Source organism: Mustelus asterias, unplaced genomic scaffold (genome assembly GCF_964213995.1).
Source record: "Mustelus asterias unplaced genomic scaffold, sMusAst1.hap1.1 HAP1_SCAFFOLD_972, whole genome shotgun sequence".
NCBI lineage: Eukaryota > Metazoa > Chordata > Chondrichthyes > Carcharhiniformes > Triakidae > Mustelus > Mustelus asterias.
Window position 1 is genome coordinate 14,429 of NW_027590918.1, and position 27,933 is coordinate 42,361.

The 27,933-nt window shown below is 47.5% G+C and overlaps 1 protein-coding gene across 1 annotated transcript in view; it reads left to right on the top strand.

Moving 5' to 3' along the window:
• Nucleotides 1-15,984: 15,984 nt before the first annotated feature.
• phex (phosphate regulating endopeptidase homolog, X-linked) overlaps nt 15,985-27,933 on the top strand; it is a 94,744-nt gene continuing 82,795 nt past the window's right edge. Inside the window, exons 1-3 of the mRNA XM_078205760.1 lie at nt 15,985-16,061; nt 22,273-22,345; nt 25,046-25,129. Of these exons, the coding sequence (XP_078061886.1) occupies nt 15,985-16,061; nt 22,273-22,345; nt 25,046-25,129 (234 nt within the window). The remainder of the gene's footprint in view (nt 16,062-22,272; nt 22,346-25,045; nt 25,130-27,933) is intronic.

A 27,933-nucleotide genomic window follows, 5' to 3' on the forward strand; every position in this document is an offset into this window, starting at 1 on the left:
TAAATCCCCAGGACCTGATGAAGTGTATCCCAGGACATTGTGGGAGGCTGCGGAGGAAATTGTGGGTCCCCTAGCAGAGATATTTGAATCATTGACAGTCACAGGTGAGGTGCCTGAAGATTGGAGGGTGGCAAATATTGTGCCTTTGTTTAAGAAGGGCTGCAGGGAAAAGCCTACGGGCTACAGACTGGTGAGCCTAACGTCTGTAGTGGGTAAGTTGTTAGAAGGTATTCTGAGAGACAGGATCTACAGGCATTTAGAGAGGCAAGGACTGATTAGGGACAGTCAGCATGGCTTTGTGAGTGAAAAGTCATGTCGCACGAATTTGATTGATTTTTTTGAAGGGGTAACCAAGAAGGTAGATGAGGGCAGTGCAGTTGATGTTGTCTACATGGACTTTAGCAAGGTCTTTGACAAGGTACCGCATGGTAGGTTGTTGTATAAGGTTAAATCTCACAGAATCCAGAGTGAGGCAGTCAATTGGATACAAAATTGGCTTGACGACAGAAGCCAGCGGGTGATTGTAGAGGGTTGTTATTTAAACTAGAGGCCTGTGACCAGCGGCGTGCCTCAGGGATCAGTGCTGGGTCCACTGTTATTTATATTAATGATTTGGATGAGAATTTAGAAGGCATGGTTAGTAAGTTTGCAATGACACCAAGATTGGTGGCATAGTGGACAGTGAAGAAGGTTATCTAGGATTGCAACAGCATTTTGATCAATTGGGCCAGTGGGCTGACGAATGGCTTAGGGGTGATCTTATAGAGGTCTATAAAATAATGAGGGGCATAGATGAGCTAGATAGTCAACATCTTAGGGCAGCATGGTAGCACAGTGGTTAGCACTGCTGCTTCACAGCTCCAGGGTCCTGGGTTCGATTCCCGTCTGTGTGGAGTTTGCATATTCTTCCTATGTCTGCGTGCGTTTCCTCCGGGTGCTCCAGTTTCCTCCCACAGTCCAAAGATGTGCAGGTTAGTTTAGTGGGCCATGCTAAATTGCCCCTTAGTGTCCCGAGATGCGTAGGTTAGAGGGATTAGCGGGTAACATGTAGGGATATGGGAATAGGGCCTGGGTGGGATTGTGGTCGGTGCAGACTCAATGGGCCGAATGGCCTCTTTCTGCACTGTAGGGTTAATATGATTCCATGATGATCTTCTGCCTAAAGGTAGTGGCATCTGAAACTAGAGGACATAGGTTTGAGGGGAGAGATACAAAAAGGCATTTTTTTCACTCAGAGAATGGTGAGTGTCTGAAACAAGGTGCCAGAGGTGAGTACAATTTTGTCTTTTTAAAAGCATTTAGACAGTTACATGGGTAAGATGGGTATAGAGAGATATTGGCCAAATGTGGGCAATTGGGACTAGCTTAGTGGTAAAAACTGGACAGCATGGACAAGTTGGGCCGAAGGGCCTTTTTCCATGCTGTAAACCTGTATGACTCTATTACACAAAGGGCTTCTTTAGCTAGTGTTAGTACAATGTGACTTATTTAGCCCTTTTTGTGCTTTGAAATGTAATTGACACCTCTGGCTTGCTGTAATTATTTGACTATGTAATGAGCCTGCCTCTAGAAGCAGACATCTTAAGGTCAATTCAATAAAGCATCTTACATGCCATCATGTATCATTCAATTGTCTGGTTTTCACTCTGAATTCTAGTGATGAATACTCATATGTAACATTCACCTGGAATTCAAAATGTGCATTCAAGGCTTTCTTCTCTATTGTGTTTCTGCTTTGCTCATCAGTTAGATTGAGGGTGGTAAACGCTTTGTAGCAGTTCCTCCCCAGCAGTTTTAACAGTGTGGCTATTCTTATTGGTTCAGGATTGTTTCTTTAAATCTGTTGCGATCCCATAGACTGAGAACACACAATACTTTTCAATTTGACTGGAGATGGGATTGGAAAATTTAATGCAGCCAGTAAATTTTTTCCTTTGTCCTTTTCTCCGCAGCCAGTGATTTCACTTGTAGCCTGTGTGTGCTTTCCTTTTCTCCCTTGTCCAGCAACCTTTTTGCAAATCTGTACTTCCCTGTGTGCATATCTGAATGTCTCACTTGTAGCTTTGTTTGTTTCAACAGCTTTTTTTTTGGCACATTTGAATCTGTGTTCCTGGGTTCTGTGTGTCTTCTCTACGCCTTTTCCGGGGTTCAAAGTCTATTTTTATCTTCATTCTCTGACACTATGTTTCATGTATATGACCACAGTTTTCTTCAGGCTCTGAAGCATGGGATCAAGGTGGAAGGCTTAGACCCATTTAATTGGATTTGATTTATTATTGTAACATGTATTGGTATACAGTGAAAAGTATTGTTTCTTGCGCACTATACAGGCAACGCATACCATTCATGGAGAAGGAAAGGAGGGAGCGCAGAATGTAGTGTTACAGTCATAGCTAGGGTATAGAGAAAGATCAACTTAATGTGAGGTAGGTCCATTCAAAAGTCTGATGGCAGCAGGGAAGAAGCTGTTCTTGAGTTCTCAGACTTTTGTATCTTTTTCCCGATGAAAGGAGATGGAAGCGGGTATGTGACTTTGGACAGCTAAAAGATGATCTGATTAAAGATAAATTGGTTTTAGGCGTGAGAGATCCCTTGGTGAGAGTAAGTTTACTGAAAGATGAGAAACTGACGTTAAAGAAAGTGATAGGCATGTGAAGATAAGTCAAAGTTGTGAAACGTCAACGAGAGCATGTGTATAACAGAGCAGACCAGGAGATACATTATGCGGAGAGTCAGTCAAAGCTGAAAGAGTGGAGCAATTGCAGATAAAGGGCGGGATGCAAATACTGTGGAGTCAGCACACAAAGGCAAAGAAGAATTGCCCAGCATGGAGAAGCAATGTTTTAATTGCAAGAAGCAAAATAATTTTACACTCAGAAAAAAGCAAACCCAACCAATACAGATGGCCACTGGAGAGATTTCAGCAAATGAATCTATACACATTACAGCAGGTGACTGTTACAATGAGGACCCCAGGAGGAAAGTACAAGTGAATATGAAGTATCAGATGGACACTGCAATGTGCAACTTTCACAGATCTGTGCAAAGTAGCTCAGCATGGCGATCTGAAAATGAAACCCTCGGAAGTATGATTGAGGCTATATGTTGGCACAAGACTCATACCGAGAGGACAAATTAGTTTGAGAGCCCAATGCATTGGTAAGAAGGAAGATCTGGAGTTCAGATCATAGATTTTTTTTTTATTTGTGGGACCTGGATGAGGAAGTGGAAGGATGGGGTTGGCAAGTTTGCTGATGACACAAAGGTTGGTGGTATTGTGGATAGTGTAGAGGGATGTCAGCAGTTGCAACGAGACATAGATAAGATGCAAGACTGGGCGGAGAAGTGGCAGATGGACTTCAACCCAGATAAGTGTGTGGTGGTTCATTTTGGCAGGTCGAATAGGATGAAAGAATATAATATTAAGGGTAAGACGCTTGGCAGTGTGGAAGATCAGAAAGATCTTGGGGTTCGGGTTCATAGGACGCTCAAAGCAGCGTCGCAGGTAGAGGCTGTGGTTAAGAAGGCGTATGGAATACTGTCCTTCATCAATAGAGGAATTCAGTTTAGAAATCGGGAGATAATGTTGCAGCTGTATAGGACCCTGGTCAGACCCCACCTGGAGTACTGTGCCCAGTTCTGGTTGCCTCATTACAGAAAGGATGTGGAAGCCATAGAAAGGGTGCAGAGGAGATTTACAAGGATGTTGCCTGGATTGGGTGGCATGCCTTATGAGGATAGGTTGAGAGAGCTAGGTCTTTTCTCCTTGGAGAAGCGAAGAATGAGAGGTGACCTGATAGAAATGTATAAGATGTTGAGACGTATTGATAGAGTGGATTCTCAGAGGCTTTTACCCAGGGCTGAAATGGTTGCCACAAGAGGTCACAGGTTTAGGGTGCTGAGGAGTAGGTACAGAGGAGATGTTAGGGGTAGGTTTTTCACTCAGAGGGTGGTGGATGCGTGGAATCGGCTGCCGGTAGTGGTGGTGGAGGTGGATTCAATAGGGTCTTTTAAGAGACTTTTGGATAAGTTCATGGAAGTTAGTAAGATAGAGAGTTATAGGTAAGTCTAGTAGGTAGGGACATGTTCGGCGCAACTTGTGGGCCGAAGGGCCTGCTTGTACTGTAGCTTTTCTATGTTCTATGTTCTAAGGGCGTCGCTGGCTGGCCAGCATTTATTGCCCATCCCGAGTTGTCCAATGGCAGTTGAGAGTCAACCACACTGCTGTGGTCAAAAGAGAAAATGCTGGAAAATCTCAGCAGCTCTGGCAACATCTGTAAGGAGAGAAAAGAGCTGACGTTTGAAGTCCAGAGGACCCTGCTGTGGGTGACACACTGCTGTGGGTGACACACTGCTGTGGTTCTGGAGTCACATTTAGACCGGATAAGGATGGCAGATTTCCTTCCCTTAAGGACATTTTATTAAATTCATATTTTACCAGCTGCCATGGCTGAATTCAAATCTGGATCCCCAGAACATTAGCTGAGTTTCTGGATTAATACTCCAGCGATAATACCACTAGGCCATTGCCTCCCTATGTGAGTGATAGATGGGATGCAATGGCCATTCATGTCAGCTGAAGCCAATCTAAAGCTTAGAATGGTAATCCTGAACGTGCCAATAGCAATTCACAATGTGTCACAGCACACAAAACCACTGGCAGAACAGATCCTAGAGGAGTCCAAAGTTGTGTTTATAGAGTTTTAATGTCTACCTGGAGAATATTATCTTAATGAGATTGTAAGACCAATTCAGCATCTGCCAAGAAGAGTTCTAGCTGTCCTCAAGTCAAACCTAAAACACTATATAGAACATAGAACATAGAACATAGAACATTACAGCGCAGAACAGGCCCTTCGGCCCACGATGTTGCACCGACCAGTTAAAAAAAAAAACTGTGACCCTCCAACCTAAACCAATTTCTTTTCGTCCATGAACCTATCTACGGATCTCTTAAACGCCCCCAAACTAGGCGCATTTACTACTGATGCTGGCAGGGCATTCCAATCCCTCACCACCCTCTGGGTAAAGAACCTACCCCTGACATCGGTTCTATAACTACCCCCCCTCAATTTAAAGCCATGCCCCCTCGTGCTGGATTTCTCCATCAGAGGAAAAAGGCTATCACTATCCACCCTATCTAAACCTCTAATCATCTTATATGTTTCAATAAGATCCCCTCTTAGCCGCCGCCTTTCCAGCGAAAACAATCCCAAATCCCTCAGCCTCTCCTCATAGGATCTCCCCTCCATACCAGGCAACATCCTGGTAAACCTCCTCTGCACCCTCTCCAAAGCCTCCACATCCTTCCTGTAATGTGGGGACCAGAACTGCACACAGTACTCCAAGTGCGGCCGCACCAGAGTTGTGTACAGTTGCAACATAACGCTACGACTCCTAAATTCAATCCCCCTACCAATAAACGCCAAGACACCATATGCCTTCTTAACAACCTTATCTACTTGATTCCCAACTTTCAGGGATCTATGCACACATACACCTAGATCCCTCTGCTCCTCCACACTATTCAAAGTCCTCCCGTTAGCCCTATACTCAACACATCTGTTATTCCTACCAAAGTGAATTACCTCACACTTCTCCGCATTAAACTCCATCCGCCACCTCTCGGCCCAACTTTGCAACCTGTCTAAGTCTTCCTGCAAACTACGACACCCTTCCTCACTGTCTACCACACCACCGACTTTGGTGTCATCAGCAAATTTGCTAATCCACCCAACTATACCCTCATCCAGATCATTAATAAATATTACAAACAGCAGTGGCCCCAAAACAGATCCCTGAGGTACACCACTTGTAACCGCACTCCATGATGAATATTTACTATCAACCACCACCCTCTGTTTCCTATCCGCTAGCCAATTCCTGATCCAATTTCCTAGATCACCCCCAATCCCATACATCTGCATTTTCTGCAGAAGCCTACCATGGTGAACCTTATCAAACGCCTTACTAAAATCCATATATACCACGTCCACTGCCTTGCCCCCATCCACCTCCTTGGTCACTTTCTCAAAAAACTCAATAAGGTTAGTAAGGCACGACCTACCTGCCACAAAACCATGCTGACTATCACCTATCAATTCATTACTCTCCAAATAACTATAAATCCTATCCCTTATAATTTTTTCCAACATCTTGCCGACAACAGAAGTGAGACTCACCGGTCTATAATTCCCGGGGAAGTCTCTGTTCCCCTTCTTAAACAATGGGACAACATTCGCTAACCTCCAATCTTCTGGTACTATACCAGAGGCCAACGACGACCTGAAGATCAGAGCCAGAGGCTCTGCAATCACTTCTCTTGCCTCCCAGAGAATCCTTGGATAAATCCCATCCGGACCAGGGGATTTATCTATTTTCAGACCCTCCAGAATATCCTGCACATCCTCCTTATCAACTGTAATACTGTCTATTCTACTCCCTTGCAACCCAGTGTCCTCCTCAGCTATATTCATGTCCCCTTGCGTGAACACCGAAGAGAAATATTGGTTCAATGCTTCACCAATCTCCTCCGGTTCCACACATAACTTCCCTCCGCCATCTATAACTGGCCCTAAACTTGCCCTAACCAACCTTCTGTTCTTGACATACCTATAGAACGCCTTAGGATTCTCTTTAACCCTATCCGCCAAAGTCTTCTCATGTCCCCTTTTAGCCCTTCTAAGCTCGCTCTTCAACTCCCTCTTAGCCAATCTAAAGCTTTCTAGTGCACTACCCGAGTGCTCACGTCTCATCCGAACATAAGCCTCCTTTTTCTTTTTAACCAACAAAGAAACTTTTTTGGTGCACCACGGTTCCCTAGCCCTACCAATTCCTCCTTGCCTGACAGGGACATACCTATCACAGACTCGCAGTAGCTGCTCCTTGAAAAAACTCCACATGTCGGATGTTCCCAGTCCCTGATCTGAAGATAGAAGATAGAAGATCTGGAAAAGAGGGGAGGAATAAAAAAAAATGACAATTTCTACAGACTGGATCAGCAGCATGGGAACAAGCTGGAAAACATAGACCCATCTGATTTGATTTGATTTATTATTGTTGCATGTATTGGTATACAGTGAAAAGTATTGTTTCTTGCACACTATACAGACAAAGCATACCGTTCACAGAGAAGGAAAGAGCGCAGAATGTAGTGTTACAGCTATAGCTAGGATATAGAGAAAGACCAACTTAATGTGAGGTAGGTCCATTCAAAAGTCTGATGGCATCAGGGAAGAAGCTGTTCTTGAGTTGGGGGTTGGTACATGTCCTCAGACATTTGTATATTTTTCCTGATGGAAGAAGGTGGAAGAGCGTATGTCGGGGGTGTGTGGCGTCCTTAATTATGCTGGCTGCTTTTCCGAGGCAGCAGGAAGTGTAGACAGTGTCAATGGGCGGGAGGCTGGTTTGAATATGGACTGGGCTTCGTTCACGACCCTTTGTAGCTTCTTACGGTCTTGGATAGAGCAGGAGACATTCCAAGCTGTGATACAACCAGAAAGAGTGCTTTCTATGGTGCATCTGTAAAAGTTGGTGAGAGTCGTAGTGGACATTCCAAATTTCCTTAGTCTTCTGAGAAAGTAGAGGTGTTGGTGGGCTTTCTTAACTATAGTGTTGGCATGGGTGGGGGGCGGCGGCGGGGTGGGGGGGGGGCGGGGGGGGGTGTCCAGGACAGATTGTTGGTGATCTGGACACCTAACAACTTGAAGCTCTCAAACATTTCTACTTCATCCCCATTGATGTCGACAGGGGCGTGTCCTCCACTACGCTTCCTGAATTCGATGACTATCTCCTTCGTTTTGTTGACATTGAGGGAGCGATTATTGTCATTGTACCAGTTCACTAGATTCTCTATCTCTTTCCTGTACTCCGTCGTGTCATTGTTTGAGATCCAACCCACTATGATGGTGTCATCAGCAAACTTAAAAATTGAGTTGGAGGGGAATTTGGTTACAATTATTTGGCCACACACCCAAAGCATCTGAATAGAGCACTGAAGAGATCTCCCTACCCCATGCCAACCATTGAAGGAATTTTGTCGCAACTTACCCAGGCAAAGAACTGTACACTACCCTGATACGTTCAGTGATTATTGTCAAGTGAAGCTGAATGAATTCTGGATGCCGGTTAGGAGATACAGATGGTTGCCTTTGCCGTTTAGAATTCCCGTGGCTCCAGAAGCTTATCATCGCAGCCAACATGAGACCATCAGTGACCTTCCTGGGGTGGAAGCCATCGAGGATCATCTACCAATCTATGGATGCGGAGACACACTTTGGAGAATAAGGTCATAGTTGACCATGAACAGAATTTATTAAGGCTGCTAGAGAGAGCTTGCCAGATGAAACTGAAGCTGATCTCGAAAAAATTGTAACTGAAGGTAACTGAAGACAAGTACAGTAAAATGTCTTTGTCAGGATCCAGACAAGGTCAGAGTTGTAGCAGTGACCAACAGATATGAAAGCAGTGCAATGGTTTATTGGATTTGTGAACTATTTAGCAAAATGTTTGCCTAATTTGTCATAGGAATGTTGTGCCTGCCGCACAGTCTGTTTTAACCCTTATACGGTGGACAAATAACTGCGAGTAGACATCTTGTTAGTACAACCAATATTTATTTAAGACACGCAATCAATAATCACTCACCCAACCAACAATAAGTTAATCTTACAGAAAATACTAGAGTTCAAGTCCAATACAAGACCTTGACTTAACTTTGCGTGACCCAAGCAGATATTGGCCTTTATCTGTGCGCTGGTCTCGGTCGTCCTCTGCGTAGTCTGGTCCTTTGGTCTGGTCTGGCACTCTGGCTCTGGTCTTCCTTCCTTCTTGGGTGCGGTGACTCTCCTTGTGCTGGTCGTCGCTGGCGATGGTCACCGTTGTTGTAGCTTATTCGTGGGGTCAGAGAGAGAGAGAGATTCTCGGTTGCGCAGCACCCTTTATACGCCGTTGGGTTTCGCGCTCCTTCTGGCCATTGCCAATCAATCGATCAGGACTTGATCACCCTGATCGATAAAGTCCAATCGGGTGCTGCCATACCAATCTCTGGGTGTGTCCCCAACGGCCATGTCTGCAGGTGCTGGGGGCACGTAGAGTACACCCCCCTCCCAAATAAGGGGTTACGGCACCCCTATGTCTGGTAAACAACCCAGTTTGACCAGAAAGTTCCTTTTGCCCTTGAGATGACCCATATCCTGTGTATTCACCCGTCTGGGCTGTAACCTGTTTATCTCTGTCTTTTAGGCTGCAGCCTGTCGTTTTAGTTCTTGCCCAATTGTCCCAGAGTGCTTTACAAATCGCCATTTTAGATGGCCCGTTTGGCCACAGTCCCCCCTTTGATCCTGAACGCGAAGCGTGATGGATCACAAACTCAGGACCAGTATCTGTCAAGAATTCCCCAGTCACTCAACAGTTAAGTAAGGCCCAGGCATTGGCACGCACAGTAATAATACATTCCTACAACATATTCCAGAAGCTACAGACAACAACACTCTACAAATACAAACAACCACGTATTCTAAACCCCATTATTACAATAAGCTAATTATAAACCAACATTCAAACAAACCTTAGAATAAAGTATTCGCAGATCTGAGGTGCATTTTGGTAGTAGAATTTCCAACGGCTCATTAGTACAAATTGCAAAATGGCAGGCTTCCTGTAAACATTGCTCCTAAACTAATTGCTCTACTGAATTAGAGGGGACCATGGTTCAAGGGCGGACCCTACGTGCTGCCTCCGGGTGATCCTCTTTTTCTATCAGCTGAATTGGACTGTGAGGATGATTAGATATACCAGGGTGAACAAAATCAGTAATACCGCCAGGTGTGACATTATGCGAACAAATGGATGGATTTGGATGTTTGAGCCCCAGTTCCAAAGGTCATCCCACCAAGAGGTGACTTTAATTTCTTTAATCCTCCTTTTCACCTCTTGGGTCTGCTGTACTACTTTGGTGAAGGTTCTGTGGGCTGTAGCCAATTTTGCCCGAATCAGGTTCAATTCCTCCGGCAGGGGTTTTAGGCTTGTGTCATATTTCTCATGGTACTCCCCTCGAGTCTGTCGTGGTGGCGTTCAAATCTACCCTCTCCCTCTTATGGATGTCTATTAGTTGAATGAGGCCCACCCTGGCTGGTATGTCTGGTTTGATGCAGAATGTAGTGTCAGTAATGTTATAATGTGTCGTGCCATACTGATATTGTTTCAGGGAGGTGGTGAGACAGTATCTCCCTGCTCCCTTGTAAGCTACCCGAGTTATGTCTGTGTCCAGGCTACAAGCTTCTACTGAGCAATTTAGGCTAGTGTTTGTTCTGAAGCTGGGTACGGGCCTGTGATTATTTCATCAGTTTTCTGACATCTGTCCAGAGTAGTGCCTATGAGCCTCCCTTCTTTCTCCCCTGCATTCGGTAAAGTGCCGTCGTGCCCTATCCAGATATCCTCATGGATAGTCCCTATATTCTCCACTTCAAAGACCCTCAGTCCGACCCGGTCGTCAGTGATTATGGGGAGCCCTAATATCATTCCCAGGGCTTTCCCTGGAGTCCCTTTGCAGCCGTCATTGAACCAGACTTTGGTCAACTGTCGCACCTGGCAGCCAGATAGCTCGGGGTGTTTCTTACCCGTAAATAAGTGTTCCATCTGTTCGTCACTAATCCAGGACGGAACCTGTCCACTGCGTACCTGCTCTAGGTTTTCCCTTAGCTGTTCTATCATCCACTATCCGTATGCACTACATAAAGTCCGGTTCTGTTGTCGGTCATCATCCTCTCATTTTTCCCTGATAATTTGATTGTCTTGGTGTGCCCTTCTAGCACAGCTACCATGTGGCTGCTGGCTGCGTTCCCAGTCAGTTCCCCTTCAGCATCTTGCTGATTGTCCTCATTGATGGAACTTAGTGTCTGTTTAACTTGTTGGGTCAGAACTCTAAGTTTATTGCCCAGGTCAGCTAAATCAAGGATGTTGATGGTTGCTACCCCTGCCCCGTATGCTGTGGCCATGTCATTGACTAACTCCCTCCTGGATCTTTCCTGTCTTTCGTCCATTCCTACCTTCCGTCCTAACAGTCTGCGAGTTAAGTGGAGGTATAATCTCTTAAGTTGGGGAGAGCACCACTCTGGCAGTTGGGTCCCAGCTATATCCATCACCCCAGGTACCAATTCATGGTGGATGTTGTCATACAAAGTTTTCCCTGTGTGTTTTAGTATCAATCCATTCTGTGGTCCGGGGGTGGCTTCTGGACTAATTGAATGGGGTGGGTCTGGGGTTGGCTTCGGCCCAGTTCTTATTTCATACAATGCTAAGTTCCCCTCTATGAGAGTCCCGGGACACCGCTGCCCGAGCTCTAATCCTTTTTCTGGGCTGTTGGCCAGACATCCAATTTCAGGGCACCCATTATTTGAAAATCCCCACCAATCCCCTTCTATGGTGACACTCAGATAACATTCAGTTGAACTGCCATTTGGTTTTTTGTACACCAGCCGCTGGTTGTTACACCCAAACATTATACCCATAACACACCCTCCTCACATTCCCCTGCGTCAGGTGGGGCAAACCATAAATAACCTGGATACCACAAGTTCATCTTGCTTGGAATGTCCTGTGTGCTTATCCTGATGATGAGTCCGATGAGGTAGATCGTAGGTTGCATCTCTGTCGTCGTCTGTCACTGTCCTGAGGAGATCAATGTAATTTCTGCTGTTATTGCATCTAATATTTGATGTATATACATGTATTTAAAATGTCCATGCCCCCCCGCTGTTTTTGTTTTGAACACTTATTTGAGAGTGGTGTGGTCAGGAGGACCCGGGTATCTCAAGTGTCGCTTGCATGTCGTAATTTTTAAAATTCTAATTATGGAGCACCACGGAGCAATTTTTTTTTGTTCAGATCGATGAGTAGACGAGTTGTGGGGTTGTCAGAAAAGAGCTTATTTTAACTGGCCAACAAAATCAAGGCGGCCGGTTTTAGTCTAGCAGCAGAGACCATTAACTATAGGGATTCGAACAGCACTGGAGTCGGTCTGTAATGACCTGAAGAGATGTCTGTTCTATAAGTGTGTTGGAGTTTGAAAGCGGGCTGCATGTAAAATTTAGCACAAGTGCCCCTAAGAGTTGAAAATGTGTCCCTTTAACATTAGGGGTAAAGAGATGGCCCTTCTATCATTAGAACACTGGAAATAAAATTCTCAGTGTCACTTGGAACGCAGAGCAGCTGCATATTGTACCAGGCTTTTGCACTATAAGAGTTTTGTTTATTTCATTTCCTGTTGAGAATGTCGCTCAGTCACCTTGAAGATTTTAAAATTTAGCACAGCTGCCTCAATGACGTTAAAATTTAGCATAGCTGCCTCAAAGATTTTAAAATGTAGCATCGCTGCCCAAAGATGTGTATAATTGTCTTCAAGTTGTCTTAACTAGAGAAAGCTGGCGAAAGAGCTGGCGTCGGATTATATAAGTAACCTGGTTAATCGTACTAGCAGTATACAACTGCTTGTGGGCTGGTGCTTCCATCAGAGATTCTTGTACCTTGCATTGGTCTGTACTGTAGGTTGAATTTCATCATTTGGGACACCTTCATTCAGCATTTTTGTTAACCAATTGCCCAACAGAGAGACTTATTTTCTGAATCATTTGTCTCATGGGGCTCCATCATTATCTCCTCACCTGGTTTCCATACCCGTGTCTGTTCGTTGGACTGCACTGTGGGGTCTGCGTTTGAATCAGGGTTCAGGGGTCCTTCATCCTCGTGTCCCAGTCTAATTAATCTATGTGTCTGGTCCCTTACCCAGGTGGGGGATGCAGCATCGGGTGTCCCCATCAAAATAACCCGGTGTCGTTTAATCAGGGCCTCACTGCTGGGTCTGGGGCTGTTTAGGTTTATGTTTATGGGAGAATCCATAATGCTGCAAGGTCCGATATCTGGCGAGTCGCGCCAGTCCTCTAGCGTGCGCAAGTCTCCTGTGATGTCTGGGTCGATCAGTACCCCTAGGGGCACTTCAGGTGTGGACAAGGCTCTGGGCTGTAGTGTGGTCGGGGTAAGGGTCTGGTCTGAACCTGAAAGTGGATGAGAAGGTGTCCGGGGAAATACATTTCCTGGGTGAGGCCGTTCCGGTCGCCGAGTGTCATCCTCCCCTATCTCTAATGAGAGATGGTGGAAGTGATTATTCTGAGTCCCGTAAGCTTTCAGTTGATTGACGTGGAACCAACCAGTTTTCCCATTGGCGACCAGGACCTTATACACTGAGGGGCTTATTTTGTCGGTGATGGTGTGCAGGCCTGCATATCTCGGGGACAAGAAAGAACTGGGGTTGTAGAGGGAAATCATTACCTGCTGGCCAACTGTATATTCTACCGGGTGTACTCTTTTATCAAAATATGCCTTGCTCTGTTTCTTTTTAACTCGTAATCGGACAGCCGGGTCTAACTGGGCTGCTTTAATGTTTTCGGTTATCTGCTGGACGGCTTTCTCGTGGGTGAGCGCTGTTAAAGCAGGCTCAGTTAAGTCAAACCCCAACAAGTATTCACGTCCCCTCATAGGTCGGCCAGTCATTAATATGTGGGGATGAACCCAGTAGAACAGGAAACGGTGTTACGTACCATCATGTCCCATGTTGTGTTGTTTTTCTGCACTGTCTCTCTAATGATCATAGATCATAGAAGATCATAGAATCCTACAGTGCAGAAAGAGGCCATTTCGCCCATCGAGTCTGCACTGACCACAATCCCACCCAGGCCCTACCCCCATATCCCTACATATTTTATCCACTAATCCCTCTAACCTATACATCTCAGGAAACTAAGGGGCAATTTTAGCATGGCCAATCAACCTAACCCGCACATCTTTGGACTGTGGGAGGAAACCGGAGCACCCGGAGGAAACCCACGCAGACACGAGGAGAATGTGCAAACTCCACACAGACAGTGACCCGAGCCGGGAATCGAACCCAGGTCTCTGGAGCTGTGAAGCAGCAGTGCTAACCACTGTGCTACCGTGCCGCCCTTTAGTGTTCAGTTCATGCGCTCCATGATTCCACTGGATTGTGGATGGTAGGCGATATAGAATTTCTCCTTGATGCCAAACACAGCCATAACGTTCTGCATCACCCGCCCAGTGAAATGTGTCCCTTGGTCGGACTCTATGCTGCGGGGAAGACCCCATCGTGTAAACACCTGCTGGGCTAATATCTTTGTGGTGTCCTGAGCTGTGTTGGATCTAGTGGGGAATGGCTCGACCCATTTGGTGAAAGTGTCTATTATTACCAGGACGTTTTTAAATCCATTCCGACATGGCGGTAGTGGGCCGATATAATCAATTTGGAGATTTGTCCAGGGGGCTTCTACTGGGCGTGTGTGTCTTAGCCCAGCTTTCCTGGCATACCCATCGGGGTTGTTCTGGGCACAAATTAAACAATTATCAATATAATGGGCAACATCATCGTGCAGTTCGGGTCACCAACATACTTCTTTTAATCGCTTGATTGTTGTCTCTATGCCCTGATGGCCATGTCCGTCATGGTACTGGTAGATGAGCTGATTTCTGTCCTGGGTAGGGACAGACGTGTGTGCCTGCCTTTAATATCAAACCATCCTGAATCTGTATTTTGTCCTTCCATTTCTCATATGGGGCTGGGTAGACTCCGTCTAAACTTTGTTTTAGGGAACTGTCAGTGCGCTGTGCCTGGACCAGGTCGGTTATATTAGTTTGGCAGATGGCCACAGCGTTTACTTGCTCTCCTACAGGTGGCTGCCAAAACTGTCCCGTACGAGGACCGGCTTTGGCTAATGCATCAACCTTACAGTTACCAGGTGGGGAGGTCCTATGATGGCTTCTAGCCTTAATAATCCCATATGTGTGCCCTTCGGTGGCCCGCAGAACGTATTTTAATAAGGGGGCTGACGGTAGGGGCTTTCCGTCCGCAGAGACGAAGCCTCTGGCTGCCCATAACAGTAGGAACTCAGTCAGGCTGTTGCACACGTACATACTATCGGAGTGTATGTTGGCGGGGGTTGGAAATAGGTCTGGGTGACTCACTACGTATGCGACAGCTGCTAGTTCGGCAGCTTGAGCACTCAAATGGCTGGGTAGTTTGAGGGCGAGTTCTATTAGTGGCTGTCCCTGTTGATTTTCCACATAAATGCCACATCCTGTGATTCTGGTCTCATCCTCTATGGTGGATGAACCGTCCACATAAATTCTCATGGCTGAGTTGATCATCTCAAATTACACCCAATCAGGCTTGGTTCTACAACAAATCGATTCAACTCCAGGCGTTTAATCAACCTCTTTATTTCTTTATGTTACGACGTCGGCTCAGTCTTCCTTAATGCCTGCAGCCCTCAGGGGAGACTGAACACACTTCTTTGTTTTGGTACAATACAAATACTTTTTTTCTAACACATGCAAGCGACCCGATAGCCTACCAGCTATAGCCCCAATATACCCGTTACCAATCAGAGGATAATAATGCTTCGTGCACTCCTCGTGCTGCCAGTCACATTCTGTGTACATATGCTGCAACACAGAACACTTGTGTGATAACAAGTGATCGCAGCTGCATTCAGCTTATCTGCAGAACAAGGCCATACCATCACATGACCTCACCCAACCACCAGGAGCCAGGCAATAGTTTATACTCACTTGTACTATAATACTGTAAGACATCACTATCCAAGCATCATTACACATATATCCACATCCACAGAGTCTGTCCGTTGGGTGGCTGCCTGTTTTGTCCCTGACCGTCTCTCCTGTTGTTTCGGGATAAACGGGCCTGTGGGGTCCTTTGTGGATCTTCCCCACAATTTAAATTATCTGCCAGGAACGTGGGCACTTTGGTTCACTTTACAGTAGCTGCAGTAGCAGTGCCCAACGGGCAGCGTGGACCTGGCTTACTGAGCCGTCTTTAAGGCGGCCATCCAGCAGAAGCTGGGTTGGGGTGTGTTCAGTGAGGACGGTTATTGGGTTCAGTCCGGTGATATCGGCAAAATGTCGCACGGCCCAAAATACCGCGAGCAGGTGTCGTTCACACCCGGAGAAGCCCTGTTCGACTGGGTCCAATACTCGTGAGGCGTCGGCTACTGGGCCTGGTCTACCATGTCCTTCTTGTAGTAGTACTGCTGAAAGTGTGTGGTCGGTGGCTGCAACATCTAAGGCGTGTGGTAGATCTGGGTCGGGGGCTAGTAAGGCTGGCGCTGTGGCGAGGGCGCGCTTTAAATCGGTTACTGCAGCTGTGTGCTGCACAGTCCACGTCCAGGTTGCATTTTTCTTTAGCAATTCGGACAGTGGGGCTGCCTTGGTGGCGAAGCTGTCTATATGGTTCCAACAGTACCCTACTAAACCGAGGAAAGATCGGAGGGCACTCAAACCCCGGGGCAATGGGAGGTGCCCTATGGAGTCTATCCTTTTCTGTTCAATCTCCCTCTTCCCATGGGTAATCACTGTACCCAGGTATATAACCTTGGGTTGCAAAATTTGGGTCTTTTTTGGGTTGACTTTGCAGCCTAATGAGTGGAGCAGTGCGAGTAATTCATCCAGCAATGTTACACGCTCCTCTTTGGTGTTAGTCTGTAACAATAAATCATCTACATATTGGACCAAGCACTCGGGTCGGGAAAACTTTTCTAGGCCAGTAGCTAGTTGCCTGTGAAAGATGGACGGGGAATTATGGAAACCCTGTGGTGGGCAAGTCCAAGTGTATTGCTGTCCCTGGAAGGTAAAGGCAAACTTGTACTGGCAAGACCGATTTAAAGGGATGGACCAGAAGCCGTTACTAATATCTAGTACTGTGAAAAACTTTGCCTGGGCTCCCTGTCTCATCATGGTTACGGGGCTTGTGGCTACTGTGGGAGCCGTGAGTGGAGTAACCTTATTTAATTCCCGACAATCGACCGTTAACCTCCATGATCCATCTACCTTCTTCACGGGCCATATCGGCGCATTATTTGTGGATGCCACTCGCCTCAACACCCCCTGCTGTAATAGACTATCAATTACTTTGGCCACCGCCCCCTCTGCCTGTCTGGGGAAACCGTATTGTCTCTGTGGTTTCGGGTCCGGCCCTTCAATTAACACCTCTCCAGGTATCTGGCCACAATGATGTTTACGCCGCGCAAACACCCTATTGTTTCTTTGAAGCACCTCCCTGATGGCTGGATCACTGCTAATCATTAAGGGATCAAACCAGAATTCCCCTATTGTGCTAACCCGATTAGCATATGTCCCGACTGGAATGATTCGCTCTGCTAATCATAGCCATCTGCCAAATGCATCGATTAGCTGGATCGAATGAAAGATTACATTTATTCATATAATCGGACCCCAGGATGTGTTCAGCGCTTGGGGGAAGGTCAACTGGGTCAACAAGTGTTAGATTTGGAGGTAGGTGAGCACTTTGGTGATAGTGACCACAATTCGGTTACATTTACTTTAGCGATGGAAAGGGATAGGTATATACCGCAGGGCAAGTGTTATAGCTGGGGGAAAGGAAATTATGATGCGATTAGGCGAGATTTAGGATGCATAGGATGGGGAAGAAATCTGCAGGGGATGGGCACAATTGAAATGTGGAGCTTGTTCAAGAAACAGCTACTGCGTGTCCGTGATAAGTATGTACCTGTCAAGCAGGGAGGAAGTGGTCGAGCGAGTGAACCGTGGTTTACTAAAGAAGTTGAATCTCTTGTGAAGAGGAAGAAGGAGACTTATGTAAAGATGAGATGTGAAGGCTCAGTTAGGGCGCTTGAGAGTTACAAGTTAGCCAGGAAGGACCTGAAGAGAGAGCTAAGAAGAGCCAGGAGGGGACATGAGAAGTCTGTGGCAGGCAGGACCAAGGAAAACCCTAAAGCTTTCTATAGGTATGTCAGGAATAAAAGAATGACTAGGGTAAGATTAGGGCCAGTCAAGGACAGTAGTGGGAAGTTGTGCGTGGAGTCCAAAGAGATAGGAGAGGCGCTAAATGAATATTTTTTGTCAGTATTCACACAGGAAAGAGACAATGTTGTCGAAGAGAATACTGAGATACAAGCTATTAGACTAGACGGGATTGAGGTTCATAAGGAGGAGGTGTTAGCAATTCTGGAAAGTGTGAAAATAGATAAGTCCCCTGGGCCGGATGGGATTTATCCTAGGATTCTCTGGGAAGCTGGGGAGGAGATTGCAGAGCCTTTGGCTTTGATCTTTATGTCATCATTGTCTACAGGAATAGTGCCAGAAGACTGGAGGATAGCAAATGTTGTCCCCTTGTTCAAGAAGGGGAGTAGAGACAACCCTGGTAATTATAGACCAGAGAGCCTTACTTCTGTTGTGGGCAAAGTTTTGGAAAGGATTATAAGAGATAGGATTTATAATCATCTGGAAAGGAACAATTTGATTAGGGATAGTCAATACGGTTTTGTGAAGGGTAGGTCGTGCCTCACAAACCTTACTGAGTTCTTTGAGAAGGTGACCAAAGAGGTGGATGAGGGTAAAGCAGTTGATGTGGTGTATATGGATTTCAGTAAAGTGTTTGATAAGGTTCCCCATGGTAGGCTATTGCAGAAAATGCGGAGGCATGGGATTGAGGGTGATTTTGCGGTTTCGATCAGGAATTGGCTAGCTGTAAGAAGACAGAGGGTGGTGGTTGATGGGAAATGTTCATCCTGGAGTTCAGTTACTAGTGGTGTACCGCGAGGATCTGTTTTGGGGCCACTGCTGTTTGTCATTTTTATAAATGACCTGGATGAGGGCGTAGAAGGATGGGTTAGTAAATTTGCGGATGACACTAAAGTCGGTGGAGTTGTGGACAGTGCGGAAGGATGTTGCAGATTACAGAGGGACATAGATAAGCTGCAGAGCTGGGCTGAGAGGTGGCAAATGGAGTTTAATGCGGAAAAGTGTGAGGTGATTCACTTTCGAAGGAGTAACAAGAATACAGAGTACTGGGCTAATGGTAAGATACTTGGTAGTGTGGATGAGCAGAGAGACCTTGGTGTCCAAGTGCATAGATCCCTGAAAGTTGGCACCCAGGTTGATAGGGTTGTTAAGAAGGCATACAGTGTGTTAGCTTTTATTGGTAGAGGGATTGAGTTTCGGAGCCATGATGTCATGTAGCAGCTGTACAAAACTCTAGTGCGGCCACACTTGGAGTATTGCGTACAGTTCTGGTCGCCCCATTATAGGAAGGATAGAACATAGAACATAGAAAGCCACAGCACAAACAGGCCCTTCGGCCCACAAGTTGCGCCGATCACATCCCCACCTCTAGGCCTATCTATAGCCCTCAATCCCATTAAATCCCATGTACTCATCCAGAAGTCTCTTAAAAGACCCCAACGAGTTTGCCTCCACCACCACCGACGTCAGCCGATTCCACTCACCCACCACCCTCTGAGTGAAAAACTTACCCCTGACATCTCCTCTGTACCTACCCCCCAGCACCTTAAACCTGTGTCCTCTCGTAGCAACCATTTCAGCCCTTGGAAATAGCCTCTGAGAGTCTACCCTATCCAGACCTCTCAACATCTTGTAAACCTCTATCAGGTCACCTCTCATCCTTCGTCTCTCCAGGGAGAAGAGACCAAGCTCCCTCAACCTATCCTCATAAGGCATGCCCCCCAATCCAGGCAACATCCTTGTAAATCTCCTCTGCACCCTTTCAATGGCTTCAACATCTTTCCTGTAATGAGGTGACCAGAACTGCGCGCAGTATTCCAAGTGGGGTCTAACCAGGGTCCTATAAAGCTGCAGCATTATCTCCCGACTCCTAAACTCAATCCCTCGATTAATGAAGGCCAGTACGCCGTACGCCTTCTTGACCGCATCCTCCACCTGCGAGGCCGATTTAAGAGTCCTATGGACCCGGACCCCAAGGTCCTTCTGATCCTCTACACTGCTAAGAATGGTACCCTTCATATTATACTGCTGCTTCATCCCATTGGATCTGCCAAAATGGATCACCACACACTTATCCGGGTTGAAGTCCATCTGCCACTTCTCCGCCCAGTCTTGCATTCTATCTATGTCTCGCTGCAACTTCTGACATCCCTCCAAACTATCCACAACACCACCTACCTTGGTGTCGTCAGCAAACTTACCAACCCATCCCTCCACTTCCTCATCCAGGTCATTTATGAAAATGACAAACAGCAAGGGTCCCAGAACAGATCCCTGGGGCACTCCACTGGTCACTGACCTCCATGCAGAGAAAGACCCCTCCACAGCCACTCTCTGCCTTCTGCAGGCAAGCCTGTGGAAGCATTGGAAAGGGTGCAGAGGAGATTTACCAGGATGTTGCCTGGTATGGTGGGAAGGTCTTATGAGGAAAGGCTGAGTGACTTGAGGCTGTTTTCGTTAGAGAGAAGAAGGTTAAGAGGTGACTTAATAGAGGCATACAAGATGATCAGAGGATTAGATAGGGTGGATAGTGAGAGCCTTTTTCCTCGGATGGTGATAGCTAGCACGAGGGGACATAGCTTTAAATTGAGGGGTGAGAGATATAGGACAGATGTCAGAGGTAGGTTCTTTACTCAGAGAGTAGTAAGGGCGTGGAATGCCCTGCCTGCAACAGTAGTGGACTCGTCAACATTAAGGGCATTTAAAGGGTCATTGGATAAACATATGGATGATATTGGAATAGTGTAGGTTAGATGGGCTTTAGATTCGTTTTACAGGTCGGCGCAACATCGAGGGCCGAAGGGCCTGTACTGCGCTGTAATGTTCTATGTTCTAACTAACGCTACCGGATGGTCACACATCATGTTACCTAGGCGGACCTGTACAGGGGCTGTAATGTGTCCCTCCTGCCTGTGTCCTGTGAATCCACCGAGTGTAATTGTGCCCGTAGTTGGCCAAGGGATGTCTGTTTTTAATTTTGATACATTCAGGGTAGTTCGGGAGCCTCCGGTATCCCAAAGGAATTCTACGAGGTGGCCTCTTACCTCGCCGTTAACTAGGGGTCTCCCTACGCTATCCCACCCTGGGCTACAGACCCAGGTTGGGGAGGCTGGGCACCGTCAATCTAGAGTTCCATAGGCGGGGACAGTTGGATACAGTGATGGGCTCGTGCTTAGTGGTAAGCATGGGGTGACCGGGACCTTCCATCGGTGGTGGGCTGTGTTCTCTCTCGTACCTAGGAGCTGGCCTAACTGGTGGAGACGGTGGTCTTGGTAGTCTCGGGGACTGTGTATATGGTGGCGGGGGTCTCCTACAATCTCGGGCGAAGTGTCCTGGCTGCCCGCAATTAAAACATGTCCCTCTATCTCTCCCTGGGGCTGCTGTGTAAGGTGGAGCTGTACCTCTCTGGCATTGGTGATCCTCTCTACCCTCGTTTCTCCATACTGGACCCTGGCTAGAATCATCGGAAGCATTCTCGCCTCCCTTTCTGATCGTGACATTGGGGCTCCCTGAACTTCCTGTTCCCAGACTCGAGCTAAGCGTCTGAGAACCCGTGCTTCATTGTGTGTGGTCTTTGTGGGTTCAAAATTAGCACAGGCTTTCTTGCCTTCCTCTGTGGTGTGCGAGACTAATGTCCGAGCCCATTTGGATGAATCAGCCTCATTTAATCGAGCCCGATCTAATTCCCCGTATACTCCCGTGAAGTGGATCCACAAACGACCGGCAAAGGCAGTCGGATGTTCCTCTTTCCTCTGTCTACATTTATTTAACCCATCTACAGGATCCCCTTTATTAAACCCTACCGCGGTCAATATCGCTTCCTTAATTTCGTTTAAGGTTCCTTCCCCGACATTTTGAGGGGCCGGCAGGGCAGACCGTACAGACTTGCTTAAGCACATGACTATCAGCTTCACCTCTTCCCTTTCATCCAGTCCATGCATTATCTTCTGCTGCCTAACATCCTCAAAGAAACTGTGTGGATCAGCCGAAGGCTCAAATGTTGTGATTTTATTTGTGATTTTGGCCAAATGTGCCACCGTAAACGGGGTCGTGTATGTAACAGCTGGGCCCTGAGACTCTCCTACCCGACGTTCAGTCGTCACTGGGTGCATCGGTACTGGAGGTGAATCTGGGGGCGCGGTGGGTATGACTTCCCCTGGGAAAGATGGTGGTGGACCCCAATCCTCAGTTTGCGTAATGTAAAGTCTAGCATTCTCTTTTAACTCTCCTCAATCCGCATTCTCTATCTCCTCTTCCTCTTCCCGAAGGTTCACATAAATCCGTTCTGAACCGATAATAGGGATTCCAGCCGTGAAATTTCTCACTGGCATTTGGAGTGGTCAGCGGTGGCCTGTCTCTGTTCTTTACTGGCTTGATGTAGCGCTTTTATTGCCGCCTGCCGATCAGCGCACTTAGCTTCCAATCGTGCTACTGCCTGCTCAGCTTCACCTTTCGCCAAGACAGCGCGCTGGGCGTCTTGGTAGGCTCTCTCATACTGGGTTTGAAAATTGCCCAGATGTAATAAATTTGCCTGGTTGGTTCTCCTTAATTCATCTACCTCTCTGTCCTTTTCGGCTTTTAACTGCTCTATCCTCTCCTGCTGTTGTTCCTTTAGTTTCTTAATCTCCTCCTCCTTTTCGGTTCTTATTTGTTCTATCCCCTCCTGCTGCTGTTCCCTTAGTTTCTTAATCTGCTTCTCCTTTTCCTCCTGTGCCCGCTTCGATTCCTCCAGTTCCTTACGAACTGTGTTTAATTCTTTTTCTGTTCCTAGCAGCTGTCCTAAGCAGCTCACAATGGCAATTTCTTTCTCACTTTTGTCTGCCCTTTTTCCCCTGAACTTTCCTTAAATCACCCCAATATTTCTGCCCTAGGGATCCCAGTCCCCTCTCAGTATTGGCACAAGATTCTGCCCATAGGGGTCACGCTTCTTAATAAATTCCCTGATTTTTGTTTCCCATATGGGACACTTCTCTGTCTCTGTGTTGTTTCCTGCCATTCTATATTCAACGACAAGGGGTAGGGAGTTGATCGGACTGCGGGTACGGCTTTGGGCTGTGTTCCGGTCCTAATCCCTCCGGATTCTAATGCAAACCTACGGAGTTTACCCTATCCTCTTTGTTAGTAACAATGCATGCACAATAAACAATTTCCCGAAAGCAGTTAATTGTCCAATAAGGAGTTTACACCTGTTGGCTCTGAGTTTTAAATAATTGTTTAATATAGATTCTGCGGGATTCGATATCGGAGCAACAAAGTTACTTCTTGTCGATGTCCCGGCGGAGTCGCCAATTGTTGTCCCTGCCGTACACTCTGTTTTAACCCTTATACGGCGGACAAGTAACTGCGAGTAGACGTCTGGTTATTTCAATCAATATTTATTTAAGATACACAATCAATAATCACCCACCCAACCAACAATAAGTTAATCTTACAGAAAATACTAGAGTTCAAGTCCAATACAAGACCTTGACTTAACTTTGCATGACCCAAGCAGATATTGGCCTTTATCTGTGCGCTGGTCTCGGTCGTCCTCTGCGTAGTCTGGTCCTTTGGTCTGGTCTGGCACTCTGGCTCTGGTCTTCCTTCCTTCTCGGGTGCGGTGACTCTCCTTGTGCTGGTCGTCGCTGACGATGGTCACCGTTGTTGTAGCTCGTTCGTGGGGTCAGAGAGAGAGAGAGATTCTCGGTTGCGCAGCACCCTTTATACCCCGTTGGGTTTCGCGCTCCTTTTGGCCATTGCCAATCAATCGATCAGGACTTGATCACCCTGATCGATAAAGTCCAATCGGGTGCTGCCATACCAATCTCTGGGTGTGTCCCCAACGGCCATGTCTGCAGGCGCTGGGGGCATGTAGAGTACACCCCCCCTCCCAAATAAGGGGTTACGGCGCCCCTATGTCTGGTAAACAACCCAGTTTGACCAGAAAGTTCCTTTTGTCCTGAAGGTGACCCATATCCTGTGTATTCACCCGTCTGGGTTGCAGCCTGTTTATCTCTGTCTTTTAGGCTGCAGCCTGTCGTTTTAGTTCTTGCCCAATTGTCCCAGAGTGCTTTACAAATCGCCATTTTAGATGGCCCGTTTGGCCACAGGAGTGTGAACCATTATGCAAGATCATGCTGTGTGGTGGTACTGGGGCATAGAACAAGAAACAGCATTAACTAAAATCAAACTACTGGTGACAACAACACCAGTGTTGAAGTATTATGAGTTCAACGATGAATCACCTTGCAGTTTGACACCAGCGACACAGGTCTGGGAGCAACCCGAATGCAGCAAGGACAACCAGTTGCATTTGCATTCAGGGCATTAACACAAATTGAATGCACTACGCTCAGATCCAGAAAGACTCTCAGACCATTGTTTTTGCTCATGATGATTTTCACCACTACCTGCTTGAGAGAGACAGAGTAAAAGTAAAGCCTGACCACAAGCTACTTCAAAGCATTTTTCTCAAACTGCTCCAAAATGATGGCAAGGATATTACTCTGTTTACAGAGATACCATCTGGACGTGACCTACAAACAAGGGAAAGAGATGTACATCACTGACATGAATATACACCACTCACACAGCGAATATACACCACCCACACAGAAAATATACATCACCCACACAGGGAATATACACCTTCCACATCGAGAATATACACGACTCTCACAGGGAATGAACACCACATACCATAGAGGGTAGTCACCAACCACTGAGTGAATGTATATCAAGTACCACAGATGAAATGCACCATAATATGTTTTGATGCATTTATGATGAAGGAAGATAAATACTAATGGAGACGGAGATAGAAAGATCTGTTGATGGGTTAGTTGAAGAATGGTGGGAGGAGGGATGAACACCAGCATAGACCTGTTGGACTGAATGGCCTCTTGTCTTATTTGTTTCAGTCTGTAAAAGAGTCAGTATTTCTGGAGATTTCCACCATGTAACATTTGGGAAATATGGCTTTTCCTGAGCAAATTCATGTACCAGGTTAAAACCTCCGGTTCCATTTCACACGGACTGGCTAATGGTGTTCAATTCGAGTGTCACTCTACAACGTTGAGGATAATACACACAGGCCCAGTATCTTCAGCATTTATTGACATGAAATGTTTGTGGGAACATTGTAATACTTGTGTGTTGTCTGTACAAACTGCTCATTGCTATTCCATCCAATTTGTTGTAGATCCTGATCCCCTACATCAACAGGACCAGTGAGGCTCTTTATAATAAGCTCAGTGTACTCCACTTACAACAGACCATCCCACAGGTAAGTGACAAATAGGTTCATTCGTGATCCACTGGTAATAACTGTGGCAGTATTATGTGTTGGTGGGTACTTGTGAGGAGGAAAGTTCAGATCTGCTTACATCCTTTTCATGTCATACCTGTTCAATGTAGTAAGCTGCCGCTGTTAATATTGTTGACTGGCGCAGTCAGAGTGGAAATCCTATCCTCCACTGCCAGTCCCTAAACTCCACGGATGAACTGAATTCCAGCTTCATTCACTTTCAGGATAACTCACACCAAAGCTGGATTTCCAAATTGGGTTTGGGGATTGGACACTAGGATAGTTTCCAAGTCCCTGCTCTGTCCAGTGTCAGTGCTATTTTATCATTTAAAACACCGAGGATGAGTCCAGCCACCAATCAGCAGTATGCTAAGAGCAGCCATGAGGTGGGACAAGGATCTAGCAGCCGTTTGAAAAGTCGATGGGTGGGCATACCAAACACAGGAGGGTCTCTACGGGTGGCACCAAGGTTTTTCAATGCTGCTCCTGGTGCTGAAGAGAGGAAGTGAGCAGTACAAAGAACAACAACAAAGAATAAAGAAAAGTACAGCACAGGAACAGGCCCTTCGGCCCTCCAGCCCTGCGCCGATCATGATGCCTGCCTAAACTAAAACCGTGTGCACTTATGGGGCCCGATTTTACCACGGATTTGCGCCCGTTTTCGAGCGCGGAATCGTGGTAAAGTCGGGTGTGAGGCCTTTATCGCGATCTGCACCCGCGTCTGCGCAGATCGCCACTTTACCGAGACCCGCGAATGGCGGGGATCCGTTCTGCGCCCAAATCGGGCGCAACAATGATTTAAATGCATTTGCATGCATGGCATCCGAAAACTCTCCGCTACTCACGGGTGGACTGCTGTTGCGGCCATTTTGCTGCCTCGGATCGGTGGCGGCTCTGCGAGTGTGTGTGGGGGAGAGGGGGGCTGTTGCTGTGCACGATCTCCGATGTTTGTCTGGCAGCACGGACCCGGGTCTCAGCACTGACCTCGGGTCCTGCAGTCCTGCTGGGTCCGAGCACCGCAGCTCACTTCAGGCTGAAGGATGTGCACAAAGCCCTTGCAGATAGCACTGCTGCAGCCTCTCAACGTTACCAGGGGCTGTGACTGTGTGGAGCATGTGACTGGGGGGATTGGGGGGCATGGGGGGGCTGTGAGTGTGTGGAGCATGTGGCCGGGGGGATTGGGGGGCATGGGGGGGCTGTGACTGTGTGGAGCATGTGGCCGGGGGGATTGGGGGGCATGGGGGGGCTGTGACTGTGTGGAGCATGTGGCTGGGGGGGATTGGGGGGCATGGGGGGGCTGTGATTGTCGGTGTGCTAGGGGCAAGCAGCGTTGCATGACTCCAACATTTGTTCATCTCCACCTCTCCCCAATCCACCTCCCCCTCCCCCCCCGCCCCCGCCCTTCAGAGTGACGAGATGGCTTTTGCAAAGCAACCAATCGATCTTGCTGTTCTTCTGGTTGCTGCTGGAGCTGAGGAGGAGGACATGGAGGAAGAACTGCGGGCCCAGGAGGCCCGGGCTGTACCACTTGCAGGACCGGAGGGAGACGACCATCAGAGGCAGGAGGTGCCGCCATTCACCCAGAGCGGGGGCTTCGGAGAAGGAGGGAGCAGAGACCCCGGCAGCTCCGTGCACGAGTGTCCTTCGAGGTGATGACGGACACCGTGTGCCGCCAATGTCTCTGACTCCGAAAGGATACCATGCAACACCTGTGCCACCTGTCGCAGGACCTGGCGCCGAGGGGCAGGCGGGAGGCACCCACTCTCAGTGGCTGTCAGATTGACAGCTGCTCTGAACTTCTATGTGACTGGCACCTTCCAGAGCCCGAGCGGAGATGTCTGTGGCATCTCCCAGTCTTCAGTCCACACCTGTGTCAAGCAGGTCACTGAAGCCCTGTATGCCCGGGCTGGGCAGGACATCAAATTCAACCTGGACCAGGCCCATCAGGAAGCCCGGGCTGCAGGGTTCGTTGCAATTGCGGGGATGCCGAATGTGCAGGGGGCGGTCGACTGCACCCATGTCGCCCTCAGGGCCTCCTACAGATTCCACAATGATTTGTTAATAGGAAGGGGTTCCACTCCCTGAATGTACAAATGGTGTGTGACCACAATATGACCATCATGCACGTCTGTGCCAGACATCCAGGCAGCGGCATGACAGCTTCATTGTAAGGAGGTTGGACTAGGGGCGGCACGGTAGCACAGTGGTTAGCACTGCTGCTTCACAGCTCCAGGGATCTGGGTTCGATTCCCGGCTTAGGTCACTGTCTGTGTGGAGTTTGCACATTCTCCACGTGTCTCATAGAATCATAGAATCACTACAGTGCAGAAGGAGGCCATTCGGCCCATTGAGTCTGCACCGACCATAATCCCACCCAGGCCCTACCCCCACATATTTTACCCGCTAATCTACGCATCTCAGGACTCTAAGGGGCAATTTTTAACCTGGCCAATCAACCTAACCCGCACATCTTTGGACTGTGGGAGGAAACCGGAGCACCCGGAGGAAACCCACGCAGACACGAGGAGAATGTGCAAACTCCACACAGACAGCGACCCGAGCCGGGAATCGAACCTGGGTGTCTGCGTGGGTTTCCTCCGGGTGCTCCGGTTTCCTCCCACAGTCCAAAGATGTGCGGGTTAGGTTGATTGGCCAGGTTAAATTGCCCCTGAGATGTGTAGGTTAGAGGGATTAGTGGGGAAAATATGTAGGGATATGGGGGTAGGGCCTGGGTGGGATTGTGGTCGGTGCAGACTCGATGGGCCGAATAGCCTCTTTCTGTA